This window comes from Passer domesticus, chromosome 11 (assembly GCF_036417665.1).
Source record: "Passer domesticus isolate bPasDom1 chromosome 11, bPasDom1.hap1, whole genome shotgun sequence".
In the NCBI taxonomy this organism is placed as follows: domain Eukaryota; kingdom Metazoa; phylum Chordata; class Aves; order Passeriformes; family Passeridae; genus Passer; species Passer domesticus.
Genome location: NC_087484.1, coordinates 9,388,802 through 9,406,428, shown reverse-complemented (window position 1 = coordinate 9,406,428; position 17,627 = coordinate 9,388,802). Strand labels below are relative to the sequence as shown.

Here is a 17,627-nt window from a genome sequence, read left to right as displayed (position 1 = left end):
TTTGATGGCATAGAAGCTTTTGCCTCACTGTTCTTAATTCTGTTTTTAATGTCACTGTATTATATGTAAAAGAAGCACTATACCTCCCAGAAAGTTCAGGAGGGTAGGAAGTAACTAACTAAACTATAGTTCAGCAAGTATTGATGTGTTGCTTGTTGAGTGTTTCTAAGAATGTGATCGTGATCACCTCTTCATTTTTATTTCCACCTTTGTGTACAACCTGTCAGCTACTCACTAACTCTGCCACTGCCTTCTCTTTCTCTCTGCATTCAGTCACTCTCAGGGTTGAACCAAGAAAGCTGTGCTACTACCCTGCCTAGTGCCTCTACCTTCAGTCCTGTCAAGGTATCTCTTGCTATTATCATTCACCACTAGAGCCAACAAAAAAATCTCGGATCCACACATCGGTTTAAACAGGTGTTAGTCTGTCAGCATCTAATCAAAAGTTCAGGTAGGGTATGAACCTGATTCACCTGAGTAAACTGTAGTATGTATTACCTCATCTTAGCTTTAGGCTGTGTCTACAGGAGGCCTGATCTATAAAACATGGTAACTAGTCTCTGCTCCAAGGGGTTCTTGGTTGTCTTTGATGTTGCTTTTTCTGTACAAGATCATTTACTCTTGATCAAGTTGAGTTCATCAAAAGTGCACTTTTATTCTTTGCCTGTTTCTTTCTTTTCTGTGGAAACTGCTGAATTCATTCCTCACAAGAATTCATTAGTCTGTGTAAGCACTGTGATGAAACCACAGTTTGTTTCACTGGGGACAGTGTTCAGTAAATAGCAGTTCTGCATTAGCAAAGGTGTCAGAGAGGTGTATCCTTGTCAGGGCTGCTGTATGGCCAGTTCTGCATGTTGCTTAATACCTGGTTTTTGCTGTCCCCTTTGCAAAGTGCACTGCTCACTTTGGGTTGGAAGGAAGAGTTAACAGTGATCTGTCATTGCATAGTCAGTGCTGTTTCATCATTCTTTTCCCTAAGGAAAAAGAGCAGTTGTGTCATTTCTGTAAAAGAAAAAAAACTTTGTCTCTGCAGAGATAAGACTTGGGAAACAACATACAGTGGTTTTTCTTATTTCTGGTTACTTTTCTGAAACACATTTAGATGGATGGAGCTTTTCTTAAAACACAGCAAATTAAAATGTAGTCAAAGCTTTTCCAGGTTAGGACCATTCATACTCTTCTGCTTTTTTGTTCACAGAGTGATGACAGATCTACCATCTCTCCTGGCTCACCTACTGCTCAGACAGGTAACAGGAACAGGAAAAAAATGTCTGAAAAATAAGATTAAAATGCCTGCTTGCTTATTTGTCCTATGAAGAAAGGGGAGCATCTGTTCCCACCTCTGTCTGTGGCACTGCTGTGTGAGAGAGTTTACCCAGTTACTTGGGTGTCCTTAGAAAAACACAAGGGAAGAGGCAAAAGGGATGAAGCATGTCCCTAGGCAGAGCACAGGGTTTGGCTGCTTTAGGCCTTCATAGAGGCTTTGGCACACAGATGCATTCAGAAAGAGTCAGAACAGTTGTTGGAATTGGTATGTGGAATGTGCTTTGCATGCAAGTGTCCTTGGAAGTGCCTTTTCCTGCTCTGCTTTTATCATGCCTGGCTATAATTTATTTTGTCATCATTACATTAATTTTTTTTGTTTGTTCTTTTTAATTACCACATTGCTGTACCCATTTCCTATTTAAACTCTAACCATTTCCTTCTTCCTCCTTCCTTTCCTGTGCCTTTCCACATTTGTTTAGTCCACCTTTCCCCTCCATATCCTGGCCATGCAGCCCCGCCTTCCTATAGAAACCCTTCCCAGCGACCTGAGAGTTTCCTTTTCCGAACAGCTGTCAGGGATGGAGCCAAGAAAGGTAGGTTAAATAGCTCAGAATTCAGCTAGTTTTGCTGCATTATATTGACATCTGCATTACCTGGGGCTTGCAGTGTTTTGTTACTTCAGGTCTTTATCATCAAACTACTTTTAGAATTCCATTTGTAGAGAAATTACATCAGATATGTTGTGAACAAACAGAGTTTTATTTGGAGCTGCCCAATATTCTTTTGTCATACCTGTACAAGTGTAAGAATTTGCTCGTTTTGGTCTGGACTTACACCTTTGCTGCACAAACCTTCAACAACTTGATAGTTCTTGCATTGCCCAGTAGCCTGTAACAGAATTGCAATTTCTGGAGAAAGAACCGTTTCAACATACTGCATGTGGCAGAACTTTGTCGTCATTTGTTCATGACTGTTATCCAACAGAAAGACCAGAATCTAAACAGTAAGGGAATTGTGTTCATATCTCATTTAGGTTGGTAGACTATTAGTTTGATCAATAATCAAAGGTAAGAAAGAGATTTGTGAAAAGGAATGTAATGTTCCCCTTCTGGAACTTTGTGTGCAGTAGCAAACAACACAAAGCCAAACTGTGCTTAGTTATTTTCTTTCCTTCATGCTGCTGTTTTAGCTGTTGCTTCATCCTCTACCTGTGCCTTGTCTCCTGCTAATGATTCTGCAGACCCTCGGGTGAGACAGAACTCCAAGCAGCGGGAGGAGGAGCTGGAGCTGATAGAGCAGCTACGCAAGGTCAGTGCTGCCAGGAGCTGGAACGTGAACACAGCGGGAAATGCGCTCTGTGACCCGGCTAAATCTGCCTTTGTCTTACGGACCAGTTTCACTGAACCAGTACAGGGCACAGTTGACCAAAATGCAATGTGTGATACAGTCTATGCACTTCTTTCAGATGGGTGCAGTGGTGTTCACTTGGTTGTTGGTGGTAGGTAAAGTCAGCTTCAAATTCTGTGTAATAAACTATGTCAAGTCCTGCTCTCAAATGCCCGGTGAGCTCTGATTTTATGTGTGCTTCCTTTCTTCCTTATCAGCTTTCACACTTGTAAGGAGCTCCCTGGCAAGTTGCCTTTACTGTCTTCTTTTAATGTCTTTTTAAAATTCTTTTTTGCTATAAAGCTGACAGATAAGCAGATGGAGTGCAGAGACTGCTGCCAGTCATGCTGCCATCCTGGTTTCCTCATGTGCTCTAGATCTGTCTGTTGATTCTTGCCTTATCCTTAGTTAAGTGCAGAACACTTGAGCCACAAATGTTTCTAATATTTATGCTTTTTGTCTGCCCAGGGGCACCACACTCCTGGTTTGTGCCCAGGTACACTGACAATAAACAGGAATATTGGAAATGCCACATGGCATTAAGGTACTGCTGTGCTTTGCCCTAGACTTGTTTCTGCAGAGCATGAAGGGATTTCTTGAGGTGCTGTAATTAGTCATTGAATTTTCCCAATAAATAGGAATATACTTACTGAAGCTAATCTTAAAAGCCATAAGCATCCATGATAGAGAAAATTTCCTCTCTTTGGGGGAACTTTTGAAGTAAGGACAGTCTCCTTTCTCTAAAGGAGAAAGGTAACTACCTTAGATAAAACTTGGTGGTGTTTGCAGACCCTCTTATGTTATCTCAGATTGCTTTCTGTGTAGTCTGTCTCTTGTTCTGCTCCCCAGGTAAGCTTAATTTTTTTTTAATACTTAAATTTTGCACAGTATTACAAGTTGATGATATTCACACAGCATTTTAAATGAGTTTGAAAGCCTAAATTGAATTTTTATTCATTCTCTGAAACAAAAAATGCTAACTGCCTTCTTTTTAAAGGACTGCTTATGCCAAATAGTTCAGTTTTTATTTTAAAGGCAAAAATATTGTCTTGACTTTTGTTAATTGTGTTGTCCTCCAACCCACAAGGACAATTATTTTCACTTCCCTTGGCAGAACCATTCTCTAGAACATGTACGGTTAAGAATACTGCTGCTAGAGCCTGATTTCCATTATTTGTTAATAATGGTTGCATTAGTCTGCTGTGCTGTACAGTGAAAGCTGTTCTTCCTTGAACTCAGCTGCTCCCAGAGTGTGGCCAGCCCTGGCCACAGTAATGCACAGGGCTTTCCTTGGGGTTACTCAGCAGGCTGGTTGGAAATGCCACGAGGACAGAGTTGTGATGCAGGAGCTGTGCCTCGTACGAACCCGTGCAGCGTGAGGGAGCGGGCAGAGCGTGGCTCTGAGCTGCCCTTTGGGTGTCCCTCTGGTTCCCACAGAACATCGAGTCGCGGTTGAAGGTGTCCCTGCCCAGCGACCTCGGCGCGGCTCTCACCGACGGCGTCGTCCTGTGCCACTTGGCCAACCACGTGCGGCCCCGCTCTGTGCCCAGCATCCACGTGCCCTCGCCTGCCGTTGTAAGTGTGCAGCAGTGACACTGCTTTGTGGCTGTCCAAAGTGATATCCACAAAGTCCTGTAATCCAGACGGACACTAAACTCAGCATTCTGCTCAGTGAATGTACGTGACAAAAAATAACAATCTGTGCTGCTGAAAAAAGGTCTGTAGTGTCACTGAATGAAATTCTGTTTGGGTTTATTTCATTTAAAGGAAGTTACTTCTAACAGCTTGTAAGCAAATGTTTCATGTGCTCCCTAAACACTTTAACTTGAAAACTAGTAAAATATGAGACAGTTCAGCATGAAAACTAAAACAGGATATTTTAAAAGATCAAAATGACTGAGAAGTTCAGGAAAACATAGTAGGGAATTAGAACAAGTACGATTCCACTACACAAGGCAGTGAAACCAGGCAGAGACCAAGCTGAGTCCTGTGTCCACAGCACTACAAATTCCTCTGCTTAGGAATTTTAGCAGAACACACTCAAGATACTTGGAGAGCAGCATCTCCTGGAACAAAACAAATCCTGTCATAAATTTGTGATAACAGGAAAAAAAGGTGGCTGTGTCAGGGGACTGTTGAGAGCAGGGAAGTATTGCAGTCTGTTTTGTAGGGAAAGCACAGAATTAGAAAAAGGTCAAAATCTGTGAGATACCATATTTATCCAGTTTGTGTTTGTGGAAGTCAGAAAGTTCAGTGAAAATATTTAGGATCAGCTACTTGACAGTAATATGGACAGGCAGATTGCTTGTTGCGCACCTTTAAATTGTATGAATAAGGAAAAAAAAACGGAGATTGTTCCTTGGGGAAGAAGTTGAAACATGCACATACTTTTCACTTGCCCTTCTTTTGGAGCAAGTCATGTTGATTGGAACCTGAACTGGCACTTCCAGGGCTGCCAAGTGTGTCATTGTGTCCCTGGGACTCAATGTGACCAGGCAGATGGCCCCGTTATTTTGAGAATGACTGAACTGGACACACCAACATTTTAGGCAGATGATGGGATCATTCCAAGCACAGGCAGGGAGCCACTGCTCAGGAGACTTGCACCAGTGAGATCTTTTCAGTGGCCTGGTTTGATGTGCAGCTGAATGTTCTGTGTTAGGAATTACATTGTGGCTTTGTCATGTGAATCCCGAGGAAGAGGCAGCCTGGAGTCGTGTGGCTCCAGGAGCAGAGGAGGCATCACGTCATGCCCCAGGCACAGTGAGCTTTGTGCTCCTTTGGGAGAAAGGAGCCAGGGCTGGCCTTTAACTTGCTTCCTTGGTGGGGAACACAGCACTTGAAGGGGACAGAAGAAACCCCATCACTTACAGAAGTGTTGAGCACCTGGAGGCTGCTGCCTGCTGCTCCAAAGCATCTTCATAGGGGCAGGGAACTTGTGTCTCTTGAACCAGAAGAGAATGAGCTTTGAGAGCAGGAACAAGACAGAGCCTGTGCTGTGGTATGTCTGAAGAGGTGTGAAAACTGACTGCAGAAAAAAACCTCCACTGAAAAAATGCCAGAGAGTGCAATTCAAACAGGGAACAGTTTAATTACTTAAACACATCTACAAGAGGCTGACAAGCAGCAAGCTTCACTTCCAGTTTTCTGACATTATTTTTTTATTTCATCTAACCTTTATTTTTTTACCTCTTTGTTAATTGAAGTATGGTTTGATATTTATATAGTTTTGCATTATAGTAATCCAAAACAGACTCTAGATTGCTTTATGTAATGAAATTGCTCTGAAATCACAGTATGGAAGCTATGGAAGTGCAATTCATCAAAACACATTTTTTAAATTATTTTACTATAGTCACTAAAAGTGTTAGCCAGTTTTTTATAACACTATGTACATAAATACCGCAGGGCTTAGAATTGTCCTTTTTTTAAAATCATCCAGCATTCATAACTTAGCTTTTCATAAAACAGCTTTGAAAACTGGGATGGTTTTCTAAGAAAAGCAAACTTCAGCAGAGCCTGCTTTGAATTAGAAGAGCTTATGTCAGTGCAGTGTTTTTGGCAAAGAGATTTATTAAGAGTTTTATTTAAATAAAATGTAAAATCTTTTAAAACCTTGCCAGTTAAGAACACTGTATGCCTTTGCTTCTTTGCAGCCTAAACTTACAATGGCAAAATGCAGACGAAATGTGGAGAATTTCTTGGAAGCTTGCAGAAGGATTGGAGTGCCTCAGGTATGTATTTCTGATGTCCTGATATAATGTTTCAGATGCAGTTTTACCTGGTGCTTCAGAAAATAAAACATTATTTGGAATATCAGATTAAAACAAAATGTAAAAATTTAAAAGGTTCAGGTATAAGCTGTCCTGCAGTATAGATCAGATTTACCTTGTATGGTCTTCCAGAGCAAAATTAAGCCAGGTACAGTTTATCAGAGTGTAGTATATAGATTTTATATTTCAGTATAGATTCACTTAAATACTGTACATCAAATTCATAGTAGCTGATGGACTTTGAGTCTGCCTTTAAAACTGGCAGGTTCTAGAAAACCAGTTACATTTTCTCAGTCTTAGGTATGTGACAGCTTAAAAGTGGGATAAAACCTGGATGATGGTTTGCATGTTTTATTTTTTATCCCAAAGCTTTTCATGTTCCTTCCTAATAATTCTCTTAGATAAATGTCTTTACTGTCTTACCAACAAGCCACAGAATTATTGGCCTTTCTCTGATGGTGGCTCTCTTTGCATAGTTCCTACTTCTTTTGTTATGTACCAATGGTAGAAGTCTGTCTTCCTTGTCTCCTTTTGAAACTTGTAAGATCTAGGAGATGGACACATAATAAATAGTCCATCTGAACCTGTTGGTCCCAGTTGCCCTGTTTTATGCTATCCTGTCCTTTGCACTTTGTCTTATTCAGCATCTCTCTCAGTACAAATAGTTTTAATATATTTTTCCTAATTTCTCTTCCAGTGCACTAACTGATTTGGGTTTTTACATCGCTGAGCATTGGTGTTTCTGTTGTAGGTGCTGGTTTCTTTTGTATTCTGAGAGGGAGAAGTAGACCCCATGACTCATTTCCCAGCTACATCTAAAGGCAGTCCTTGAGTCAGTCATGCAGGAATTTCTGGTGTTTTCAGATCACTTGCAGACATTTGAGCCACTGGGATTTTAAGATGACTTATTTATTGAGCTGCTAGCAGTTTCACATGGCTCAGTAGTGAATTGTGTTAGAAGGAGCTAGGGAGTTGTAAGTGATCCTTAATGCCGAGACATCCTGCACTGCTTTGTCCCCTAAAAAACTTTGGACTTTCAATCCCAGCAGAACTGCACAATATAAATTCATCTGGGGCATTGTGCAATTCCATCCCAGCTTCCCTATTTATAGCTCCCTCAAGTATGAAGATACAATTTTTATGGGATTGCAGTACAAAGAAGATCACTGGAATGACCCACAATCAAAACCAAACAAACACAAAGGCCAGTCAAGAAAAAGTCCCCTGTAAATCCACGCTGCTCCATCTGCTACCCCTGCTGTGTAGGGCCCTCCTGTTTTTCTCATATATCTTGTTTTAATGTGAAAGAGTTCAAGGAGGTTCTCGCTGCGAAAACTTAGTAAAATACCCCCCCTGAACTGCAAAGCTGCTCTCATATGTCTGCATTACATCTCTGCTGAGATGTGAACATAAGATACCTGTATGTAAGAATGGCATGGCAGCCTGGTATGTTCTTCTTGAAAAGTTGCCTGCAGGTTTTTCATTTCATTTCCATTCTAATTACAAAATAATAGGCTTTTTGAAAGCATGGATCCATGTAGGAATACTTGCCTTTTAAGGGGAAGGCTACTTTCAGAAAGGGCTAATTACAGGCACCACAGCAGAGCAGCAATTTCCATAGGACTTTGGTGGTTTTAAAGCCCTTGGATCAAAGGAAACCCTCAGCTGAACAGGTTGATCCATGCATCTAGATTTCACCGATTATTAGCAGTTACCTGTGGGAAAGGGAGACGAGAGACACACAATGGGAATAGTTACAGAACTCTTAAACTCTAATTAGTAATAGATATTTCTGCAGGATGCTGCATTCAAGCATCAGTTACACATAAATTATTCCTTGTCCTGCTGTTTTCATTAAGTTACATGTGGAGGCTGAACTTTGGTGAGTACTCAATGCCAGCAGCATCTCAGATACCTGTAACCTCTTCACTTCGGGAGAAAAATGGGTTTCAGTAAGGCTTGTGTAAACTGCTGTTTTTAACAAGGAATAATTACATGTTGGAGCTGGAGAGGTGACAGGCACCTCACTGAACACTAAACACTGACATTGAGTTCTTTCCAATGGGAGTCTTGCAGATTTCTGTGTGAGAATTAACCAGCTGTGATGTGCTTCTCAAATGTGTAGGTTGTATCTGAGATGTCTGATAACTGCTTCGTGGATGTTGCTATGGCTAACTGACTGACCTTTTTTTTCTGTCTGTTTTCCCTTCCTGCTCACACACTCTGGACAGGACAATCTTTGTTCCCCTTCTGACATTCTCCAGCTAAACCTCAGCGTTAAAAGAACAGTTGAGACTCTTCTTTCCCTGGGGAGAGGTTCAGAAGAATCCAGTCTTGTGTCCCTTTCCGTTCAGCTCTGGGGCTTTGTGGTGTTTTACTGTACTCTAATGCTAACGCTCTGTATGTTCTATCGCTGGGTCTTTTTCCTCTAGTGAAGGATAGTGGTGCTGCTTCCTCCCTCCATCACTCCAGTGCTTGGGAACAGATTCTGGGCTTTGCCAAGACTGTGTGTATGAAGTGCTTTGTTTCCCACGATGGGACAGAGGTGACAAATACAATGTACAAACACGTTGGTGCACCCACGCCACCATCCATGACCCAATTCCCATTTGTGTTTGCTGTGTCACGTTGAGCAGATGAAATGCTTTCCAAGGGAGGAGGTGCTGTCCCTGGGCCCCAGCGAGGGCTCAGGTCAGGACACGTGGTGCATGCTGTAGTCTGCTGACCAGTGGTGTAGTGAAAACTGCAGTGTCAGTTTGTGCCTCTGTTCCCCCATCTGTGTAATGGGAAATGCAGCCACTTTGGTAAACTGCTTGAGGATTATCTGATGAAAAATGTTAAACAATGTGAAGTATTTTTTTCAATGTCAATGTTCTTGATGTGATCTCACAGTCTTAGGAGACATGGTCTGGTATCATCCACAGAACTTTCTAACTGGTTTGGTTTTTCACCCCCAGTCCTTTATTCTGCTTCTAAGAGCATTTGATTTCTCAAATTTAGAGACTCTGCTGTATTACTTTGAGTCAGGATTTTCAAAACTGTCAATGAATCCTGAGCTATTTGAACATTATAACAGTTCAAGCAGAAAAAAATTTAGAGAAATTAAGCTCTTTAACAGCTTTAAGAGAAAAGTTTTCTGTAAGACAAAGAAAAATCTTCATGATCCTATCAGGTGCTACAGAATGTCATAGCATTTTACTGTGATCTGGATGAGACTTACCAAAAACTTGTTGAATTGTCCCTTGGTCTTGGGCACTCCAGCCCAAGCTCATTCCATGCTTACTCCCTTGTTCCTCTTATCCTGTCATTTTCAGAAACACTTGCATCATGCAATTGCACAAACATAAGGCCCAGCTGCACAAGCACTCTTCACTGTTTTACAAAACTCAGGTAGTCTTCCATAAAGCTTCACAGCCTTTCCCTCCCCAGGGAAAGCATCTCCTGGTGCTTTAATGCTTTAATGTCTCAGGGACACTTCAGAACTTCACACCCCCCCATGTGTGTAACAGACCATGTCTCCTCAGAGTGGAGATCCATTCAGGGAGCTCTGCTCAGAGACCAGTGACAGGTAAGTGTTCAGGAAATGGCTGTTCCAAATCTGTCTTCAGTAAATTTCTGTTATATCTGCAAGTGCAGTACGTGGCTTGGAAGCCCAGTGCAAGTGGTGTTGGTATTCCAGCCATATCCTGAAACACCTCTGAAGCACAGTTTAAGGTACACAGGAGTTCAGTTGCAAATGTGGTCACTACCAGTAAAAATGTGTTATGTGTATGTGGGTCTCACAAGCTCTTGTACTATGAAGTGAGTTTTTATCAAAGGAGCAAGTAAGAGCTGCTGCCTTCTGTCCAAGTCACACAAAGTGTTCTGTCCAAGCCAAACATCACTGAGTAAAGAAGGGACTTTTGACAGGGGGAGATTGTTTTACTTTTAAGTAAGCTATTTTTGCACTGCTTACTGGTATGAACTAAAATGAACTCTGTTCCTGTGTTTTTTAACTTCTAATGAACACTGTGATAAAAGCTGCAAGGGGTTTTACACTAACAGTGCCTTCCAGTTTTTAAATTTTGTTTGTCATTACTGTCTGTGGTATGGAGTCATTCCAAAGCTTTTCCCCCCTTATCTGTTTGCATACATAAGAAAATGATAAGGCATATTTACTCAAGTTTACAAGTATTTTCTCAAAAAGCACACTTTTTTCAAAGTAATATACATTTGCTGGAAGAAAAATGTATTTTAGCCTGAGCATATGGCTTTCTATGAGAATTGCAGTCAGGGCTCACTTGTTTCTCTCTGCTCGGAGCTTTGAGGGAGGAGTGTTGGCTGCCACTGTTTGTGCTGAAGGATTTCTTTAACCTCAGAAATCAGTAAAGACTCAAGGAGTGGAGAAATGCCAGTTGATGTGGAAATGACACATGAAAAATAGTCTCTGTAGCTGTATAGGAAGGACACACTTGGTTATTTTCTGCGGATTCAGAGAACTGTTGGACAAGTATCCTGACTGTTGTGGAGTGAGGATGGCCAGGAGGTGCCAAGGACTTCTGTAGGATGAGGCTTTAAATACATCTTAGACTGAGAATAGCACAACTGTTAATAAACACTTTGAAACCTCTTTTTGCATGTTGTGTATTACTGTTACTCCTCAGGATGATTTTGGGGGCTGCCCACTAGGCAGGGCACTTTGGGGAGGTGAGTGAGCGGTAGTGACTCGTTCCCTGCTCCCCAGCAGGGCTTCCCTCATGGCTGGAGCTGAACAGGCTTGTCCCAGGAGGGCTCTCTCCAAAAGGTGTGATTTGGGAAGGAAGCTGTGGCTCCTCTCCTGCTCTGTGTTGCAGCACACTGATCATATTGAAGTAACCCCCTCCTCAAGTTCATCTACTTTGGTTTCATAAACTGCTGCCACCTCGGGGTGGGCAGAGATGGAGGACAATTTGCTATTCTCCTTTTCTCCCACAATCCTTTTTCAAATTCTTATTTATAGAGTTTTCTATTAAAAGGACACAAGAGATTAGCCCAAGGCCACCTTTCTTGAGCAGTCAAGGTCACGGTTCCTTTGTCACAAGCAGAAATCTCATGTCCTACCCCTATGTGTGTGTGCTGCCTGTCCGTAACATTTCATATTTCAGTCACCTTTTGCTTAATTTTTTTTTCTTTTCAGTTGAGTGGTTTTCATCCATTTTGTTTTTGTCTTTGTTTTGTTCCCCATTCAGGAGCAATTATGTTTGCCTCTGCATATTTTAGAAGAGAAGGGTTTGACACAGGTAGCTGTGACTGTGCAGGCGCTCCTGGAGCTGGCACCCCCAAAGCAGCAGCCACTTCACCACTTGTCTGCTGTGTAAAGACCTCCGGGACCTTTTGGGTACCTTGGCTAAGCAGAAGGACCTGAAGACTTTACTGCCCATGCAGTGCATCCAAACACACAGAGCTCTGTTCTAAGGAAATGAGTTTCCGTGATTCCTGACAGGAATGTTTTACTTCATTTCTCCATTTTTTGGAGATCACAACAGTTTCCAGTAACATTTTTATTACCAATATTTTTGCCCCTTATTTAAAAAAAAAATGAGAGTTCATTGGGAGGAGGGCAGGGAATTCTAATGGCTGGCTGTTGGACCAGCTGTAGAAACAGACCTTGCAGGATGAAGAAATGGGTTTAGAGTCTGGAAAGCAATTCCTAGGGGAATTTGTGAAAAAAAAAAAAAAAAAAAGGGTGTTGCTGCAGTGGGCACACAGGGAATTAAATTACTTTCCTTACCCACAGGGTGCAAAGAAATGGAGTTTCTTTGCCTCCAAACTATGGTTATTTCTATTATAATATTTTTTAAATTGCATCACACAATCTTAACCTGCAGTGTTTGATAGCAGGGTTGAACTTCACACAGCTGTCACTTGCCTTGGTAGGTCCTCATCACTAAAAAGAAAAAAAACCACTTTTTTTTTTCTCCCATGGAAAAATTACTGCATGTTTTCTCTGCCAGAAACACCTTAGCAAAATATACTAAGTCAGTTCTGTTCAATGGGATTAATCCCATCAGTGTTCTTGCTGGGTTCACTTTCTGTTTGGGTTTTAACATGTCTTTATCTGAATACTTTTCCAACAGCAGTGGAAGGAGATTGCCCCTGTCCTCACATCCCCTTCAGTGGTTTTGTGGGATCACCAGAGTCCCGTGCATCTCCCTGCAGCGGGGTCAGTGCCAGCCTGCCCTGCTGGTCCTTAGAAGCCCTCCCAGCTAACACGTTTGTGAGGGGCTGAAGCATCCCCTGCAGGCACAGAACGGATCCTGTTGAGAGCACAGTTCTCGAGTTGCCCAGGTGGGCTGGGTGTTGTCAGAGCAGCATCTGTGCTAAGTCAGCTCTGGAGGGTTAGACAAGGCTTTCAGTAATGCCCTTTATTAGTTGGAGTTTGTGCTGGTTTTACAGAACTGCTCTTGATTCCTCTTTCCATAACATAATAATGGAAATTCACAGTACAGAAGTGGGAGAGGCAGCTGACAAATTTTGCATTTTCCTGGAAAGCTGATGTGCAAAATAAGGACAGGTCTGTATGCTCTGGTCCTAGTGACAAGGCCAAGCTTGCTACTAGATCAATTACCAATTCTTTTTTTTTTCTCCCCCACAAAAAGGCCTCACAGAATCCAGTTTCCACCCATGTGGTTCCTTTGTTGAGTGTTGCCAAATTCAAAGCATCCCTGAACGTTGTGCTACTAATAGATGGTACATGTTCTGAAAGCAACTCCAGGCATCAGCCATATTCTGTCTGGGATATATTTGAAGCAGAATACAGAAAGGATTTTATGCCGATAAAGGAAGAAGAAATGGGAACAAATTAGCTAAAAGTAACTTTTGCAGAAGTAAAACCTGCTGTGGGAGTGCCAAGGACTGGTCTTAGCTGCATTTCCCCCCTTTTGATTTGCAGTTTTGTTTCCATTTTGTTTTGCTTCATGTATTTCTTTCAAGGGCCATTGTGGTGATTGTGGAATCCCCTGTTTCTCATCATTATTCCAGTTGCTTCTTATTGGCATTTGGTTGGTCACATTTCAAGTGAAGAACACCTGGGAGGTGTTTAAGAGTGCCCAGCTGCCAAGAGAAACCTCCTCATGCTGGGCACAAGCAGTGCCCTGAGCCCTGCAGGGAATGGAGGTGCCAGGAACTCACAGTACCCACAGGAAGAGCAGCTCTCTCTCCAGGCATTCTCACCCCCTTAGGTAGTTTTTGTGTTTCACTTGATGCCACTGGTGAGGAGCATTGGTCATTCCCACGGGGTTACACAGAGCTGTCTGAAGTGTCTGCTGCAGCTTGCCAGGGGCAAGATGCTGCCACTCACAGGCAACACCACAGACACAGTCAGGGTGTTCCTGGTGTGTTTGTCTGCACGTCATTTGAGAGGGAGGGAGGCACTGTCCTCCTCCTGGTGTCCACCATGAGGTCACCTGTTTTTACAGGGACAGTTGCAGTTACCAGCACACCCATCATGGGCTATTTAAATACCCCTGTTTGGAGAAAACCATTCCCTTCATGGAGTTGTGAGGGTGTGGTGATTGCTCCAGCACTTAAGGAAAATGAAACTTAACAGTATTCAGGTTGGTGGGAATTTTGTCAATTAATTAACAGTAGTTATTAATGGGGTGGGGGCTTGAGTCTGGCCTGCAAGAAGGAGCCATTTCTATTGCCATGTGTGGCTCACAACCTGATGGCTCATGGCCACCTGTGGCTGGAGGCCAGGCAGGCAGGAGGACCCTGGCTCTGGGTACTTTGTTGTGAGCAACATTCACTCTGGAGTCTCAGTGCAGGTAATTGTGTTAGTTTGACATTTGTAATCTTGGGTTTTCAGGCTGGCAAGCACTAAATCTTGTCCAAATGCTTAGGACAAAAATCCAAACCCGGTTTCATCATGCGGTTTATTTAATGTGTTATACCAAACCCACTTCAGTTCTCTCTTGCAAAATGGGTTGGGATTTTTCAGTGTAGTTATGTGCAATTTTTGTTGTATCTCATGAAAAGAGTATTTGAAAGAAAACATGTATAAAATTCTATTCTGTGTGTTAAAGCAAAGAATAGATGCTCTTTCCTCTTCAGGGCATTGTGCTGGAGGATGTGGGAAAGATCCACCTCGGTATTCCATGCTGCTGGTGTTCCTACCTGACTCCATGGTGTCACACTCCATCCCCAAACCTGGCGAGCCCTGAGCAGTGTCTGAGGCTCTGCCAGGTCCCACGCTCCAGGTGGAGCAGCCCAGGCTCTCGGGAGCCCCTAATGGCACTGCCAGGGCAGAGCAGCTGGGGCTCCCCTTTGAAGGAGAAGCTTTTGAAAAGCCCCTGTTCCCTGCTTAAATCCACCAGGGACAGCTCTTCACAGTGCCAGGGCACCTCTGTTCTTGGTAGCAGCAGGATGGCAAATGGTATTCTTACCCCTTCATGGACATAAATGGTTCTTTCAAAAACTGTTTTAGAAAGAGAGGACTTGTAAGGTGAGTTTGGATATCAGAAGATTCTTTTGTGTAGATATTGTGATGTTCTACAAAGCGATCTAATTTTGTTATTTCTGAAAACAGTGTAAACGTGTAAGTAATAGAGGATTTTAAAGCTTCATCCCATGCTGTATGTCTGTAAATACATTCCATCATTTCTGTTACATATAAATGTGTCTGAATATTGTATATTTTAAATGGCCTGTATTCTGCCAGTAGTGTGAACTTCTAGCACATTGATAATATAAAAGGAAAACATGGGTATTTGAAATAAAGTTCTAAAACTTACATGAATTGCAGTATTTCTTCCTGCTGTTTTTCTGTGGCACCAACAAACATCACATCCTCTGTGTCGGGTGTTTATTCCCCTTCCACATCATCCCAGTTCACATTTCATGGACCTGCTTTGATTTTTTACTTTTCATAGTTAACCAGGACAGGAAAATCACAGTATTTTTACAGATATTTTGCAGCCACATCAGAAGCTTTTTCTTGGGTATTTTTAACCTTCCCAGAGACTGATTTTGTACAGAATCCTTTGCTCATCTCTCAACAGCCCCTTGTTTTTTCCTTCTCTGTGTAAATTATACATTCTGGGTTTGGGGTTTCCTGCTGCCAGTCCCATTGCTCCTTGTTCTCATCCTTTGCTTTTGGCCTGTCTTGGGTTTGAAGTGTAAAACTCTCACCCCTCCTTCCTGACCCTGCTGCTTTTGAAAGGTTTATTCTTAGCCAGAATGTTTAGTCCTCTTTTCATCTCTCCTCATCACCAGTTTTATTATTTTTTAAAATACAAAAATGCAAAGCCTAGAAATTGCCAGAGATCCACAAACCCTCCCTGCTTTTGTTACCCCTGAGATGCTCTTCCCTGCTCACCAGGCTGCTCTAGCATCCTTGTCAGCCACTGGTCACAGCTCCATTCCTGCCTCTCTCAAGGCTGCCCAGCTCTCTTAGGTATTTATTTCTCCCCCTTAATCTAAAGCTTCCTCCAAACAGCTACTTCCCAATCTCCAGCCTTTATTCTGCATTTAAGTCCCAGGAAAACCCCCTCCAAAGGGCCAAAGATTTCCCTGCAGAAGATTCCATGGATGTACATTTTGATCCCATCTCTCCCCAGCAGGAAAAATGGAGCAGTACCAACTGTGGCACAGTTCCTCAGAAGTGCTGGGTCCCAGCCCTGGATGTGCCAGCCTGTTTGCTTGGCAGCTGCACAGCCCAGACACGAACTCTGCTGTGGTTTCTGTGCAGTGAGGGGGGCTCACACAGAGAGCAGCACCTGAGATGAGCTGGTGCAGCCAAGGAGGAGCTGGATGGGTGGCACTGTGGCCACAGTCCCCAGCCCAGGGTGTGTGGCAGGTCACAGAGTTCAGGTGGGTTACTCACCTGTGCCCCTGTCACTACCCTTCAGTGGCTTCATGTGGGAAACTGAGGTTCAACACCCCAGCTTCATGGGAAAACCCTGTTCCACTGTTTCCTCTTTGTTTTTGTTTACAGAGCTACTTCATTTTCTGCTGAGAAGCAAGTGCAGCCCAGCATCAGATTTCAGTTGTTTGGTTGCATTAATAAAGTGTGCCTGGAGTTTGGCATCAACAGCAGAGATCTGCTGCCCTCCATGTTATCCTGCTTTTCCTTAGCTCAAAGCCTCTGGAGAGTTTTATGAGATCAACTTCATTCCTTGCACCCAGGCAGGTCACCTGTTAACACCCCCATCACATACAGACAGGTCTGTGGTGAAATGTACTGAGTCAGCAGCACTGAAAAGGAAGAGTTAAAATTAGGAACTTAAGTCCTGGGTTTGCACTGAGGCACTTCCTGCAGTGGGGTGTAAGCACAGTCCTGGCTCTGTTCCTGCCAGCACCAAACTGGAGTGATCCCTGCCCTTAGCACTGCATGGGGAGCATGGGAAGTGAGGGCATTTGTTCAGTACCAGTGCTGGAATGGGGATTTGTTCAGGTTTCAAGCAAGCATCCATGCTCCAGCAGGAACACCGGCACTTCTAATGCAGTTTGTCTGCAGCATCTGCAACTTCAGCACTCCCCTGACAACCAAGTCTGCCTGACAAGGCACCAGCGCCTTCTGTGCAGAGCTCTGAGCCACAGGCTCTCTGCTCATGGTTTCAGCCATCTCACCTGAACTTCAGAGCTTTTGGCCCAGTTCAAGTTGGACACGAGGTTTGGATGCAGCCAGCACGGGCTGGTCACAAAGAGCAGAGCAGACTCTGTGGTTTGAGGTCATCTCCCACATGGGAGAGCCAGAACCAGGCAGCTCAGCCACAGGGCTTTGTGCACAGACCTGCCTGTGGACTGACAGTGGTGTCAGGAGCAGGGATCCCTTTGGGTTAAAGCAGCTCTGCTCCCTGCCTGCAGCCCTGTCCCACTGCGCTGGCCAGGGCCGTGGGGACAGCTGTGACACACCAGCTCCTGTAGGCAGCGTGGCTGCCTGCCTGTTCCCTTTGTTCCTCCCCTTGGCCAGAAGGGACATGGAGCTGTTCTTTCTGCACTGACACTGTGCAGGACTGTGGGAATGGAAACCTGCATACTCTGACTGCACTTGTGTTTACACTGCAAACTTGCCCTTGTTCTCCCTGCTGATCTGATGCCAGTGCTGGAGGCATGGACAGCACAGAGGGAGCCCAGCTGGGGCTGCCTCAGCCTCCGTGCCTGACACAGAACCACAGCCAGTGCTCTGGAGGCAGCAGAGGAGGCTCTGGGTGCAGAGCATCCCATGCTGGTGAGTTACTGGGC

General features: G+C 43.6%; 1 protein-coding gene across 16 annotated transcripts in view; it reads left to right on the top strand.

Moving 5' to 3' along the window:
* LRCH3 (leucine rich repeats and calponin homology domain containing 3) overlaps positions 1-15,180 on the top strand; it is a 59,841-nt gene extending 44,661 nt beyond the window's left edge. For 5 of the 16 annotated variants that reach the window (XM_064385552.1, XM_064385554.1, XM_064385549.1 and 2 more), the window contains 7 exons: positions 274-345; positions 1,199-1,247; positions 1,746-1,859; positions 2,456-2,574; positions 4,090-4,227; positions 6,309-6,386; positions 8,657-15,180. In XM_064385552.1, the coding sequence (XP_064241622.1) occupies positions 274-345; positions 1,199-1,247; positions 1,746-1,859; positions 2,456-2,574; positions 4,090-4,227; positions 6,309-6,386; positions 8,657-8,857 (771 nt within the window). In that variant the 3' untranslated portion in view covers positions 8,858-15,180. The remainder of the gene's footprint in view (positions 1-273; positions 346-1,198; positions 1,248-1,745; positions 1,860-2,455; positions 2,575-4,089; positions 4,228-6,308; positions 6,387-8,656) is intronic. The other 11 variants (XM_064385562.1, XM_064385550.1, XM_064385557.1 and 8 more) reach the window with 7 other exon arrangements.
* Positions 15,181-17,627: the final 2,447 nt, after the last annotated feature.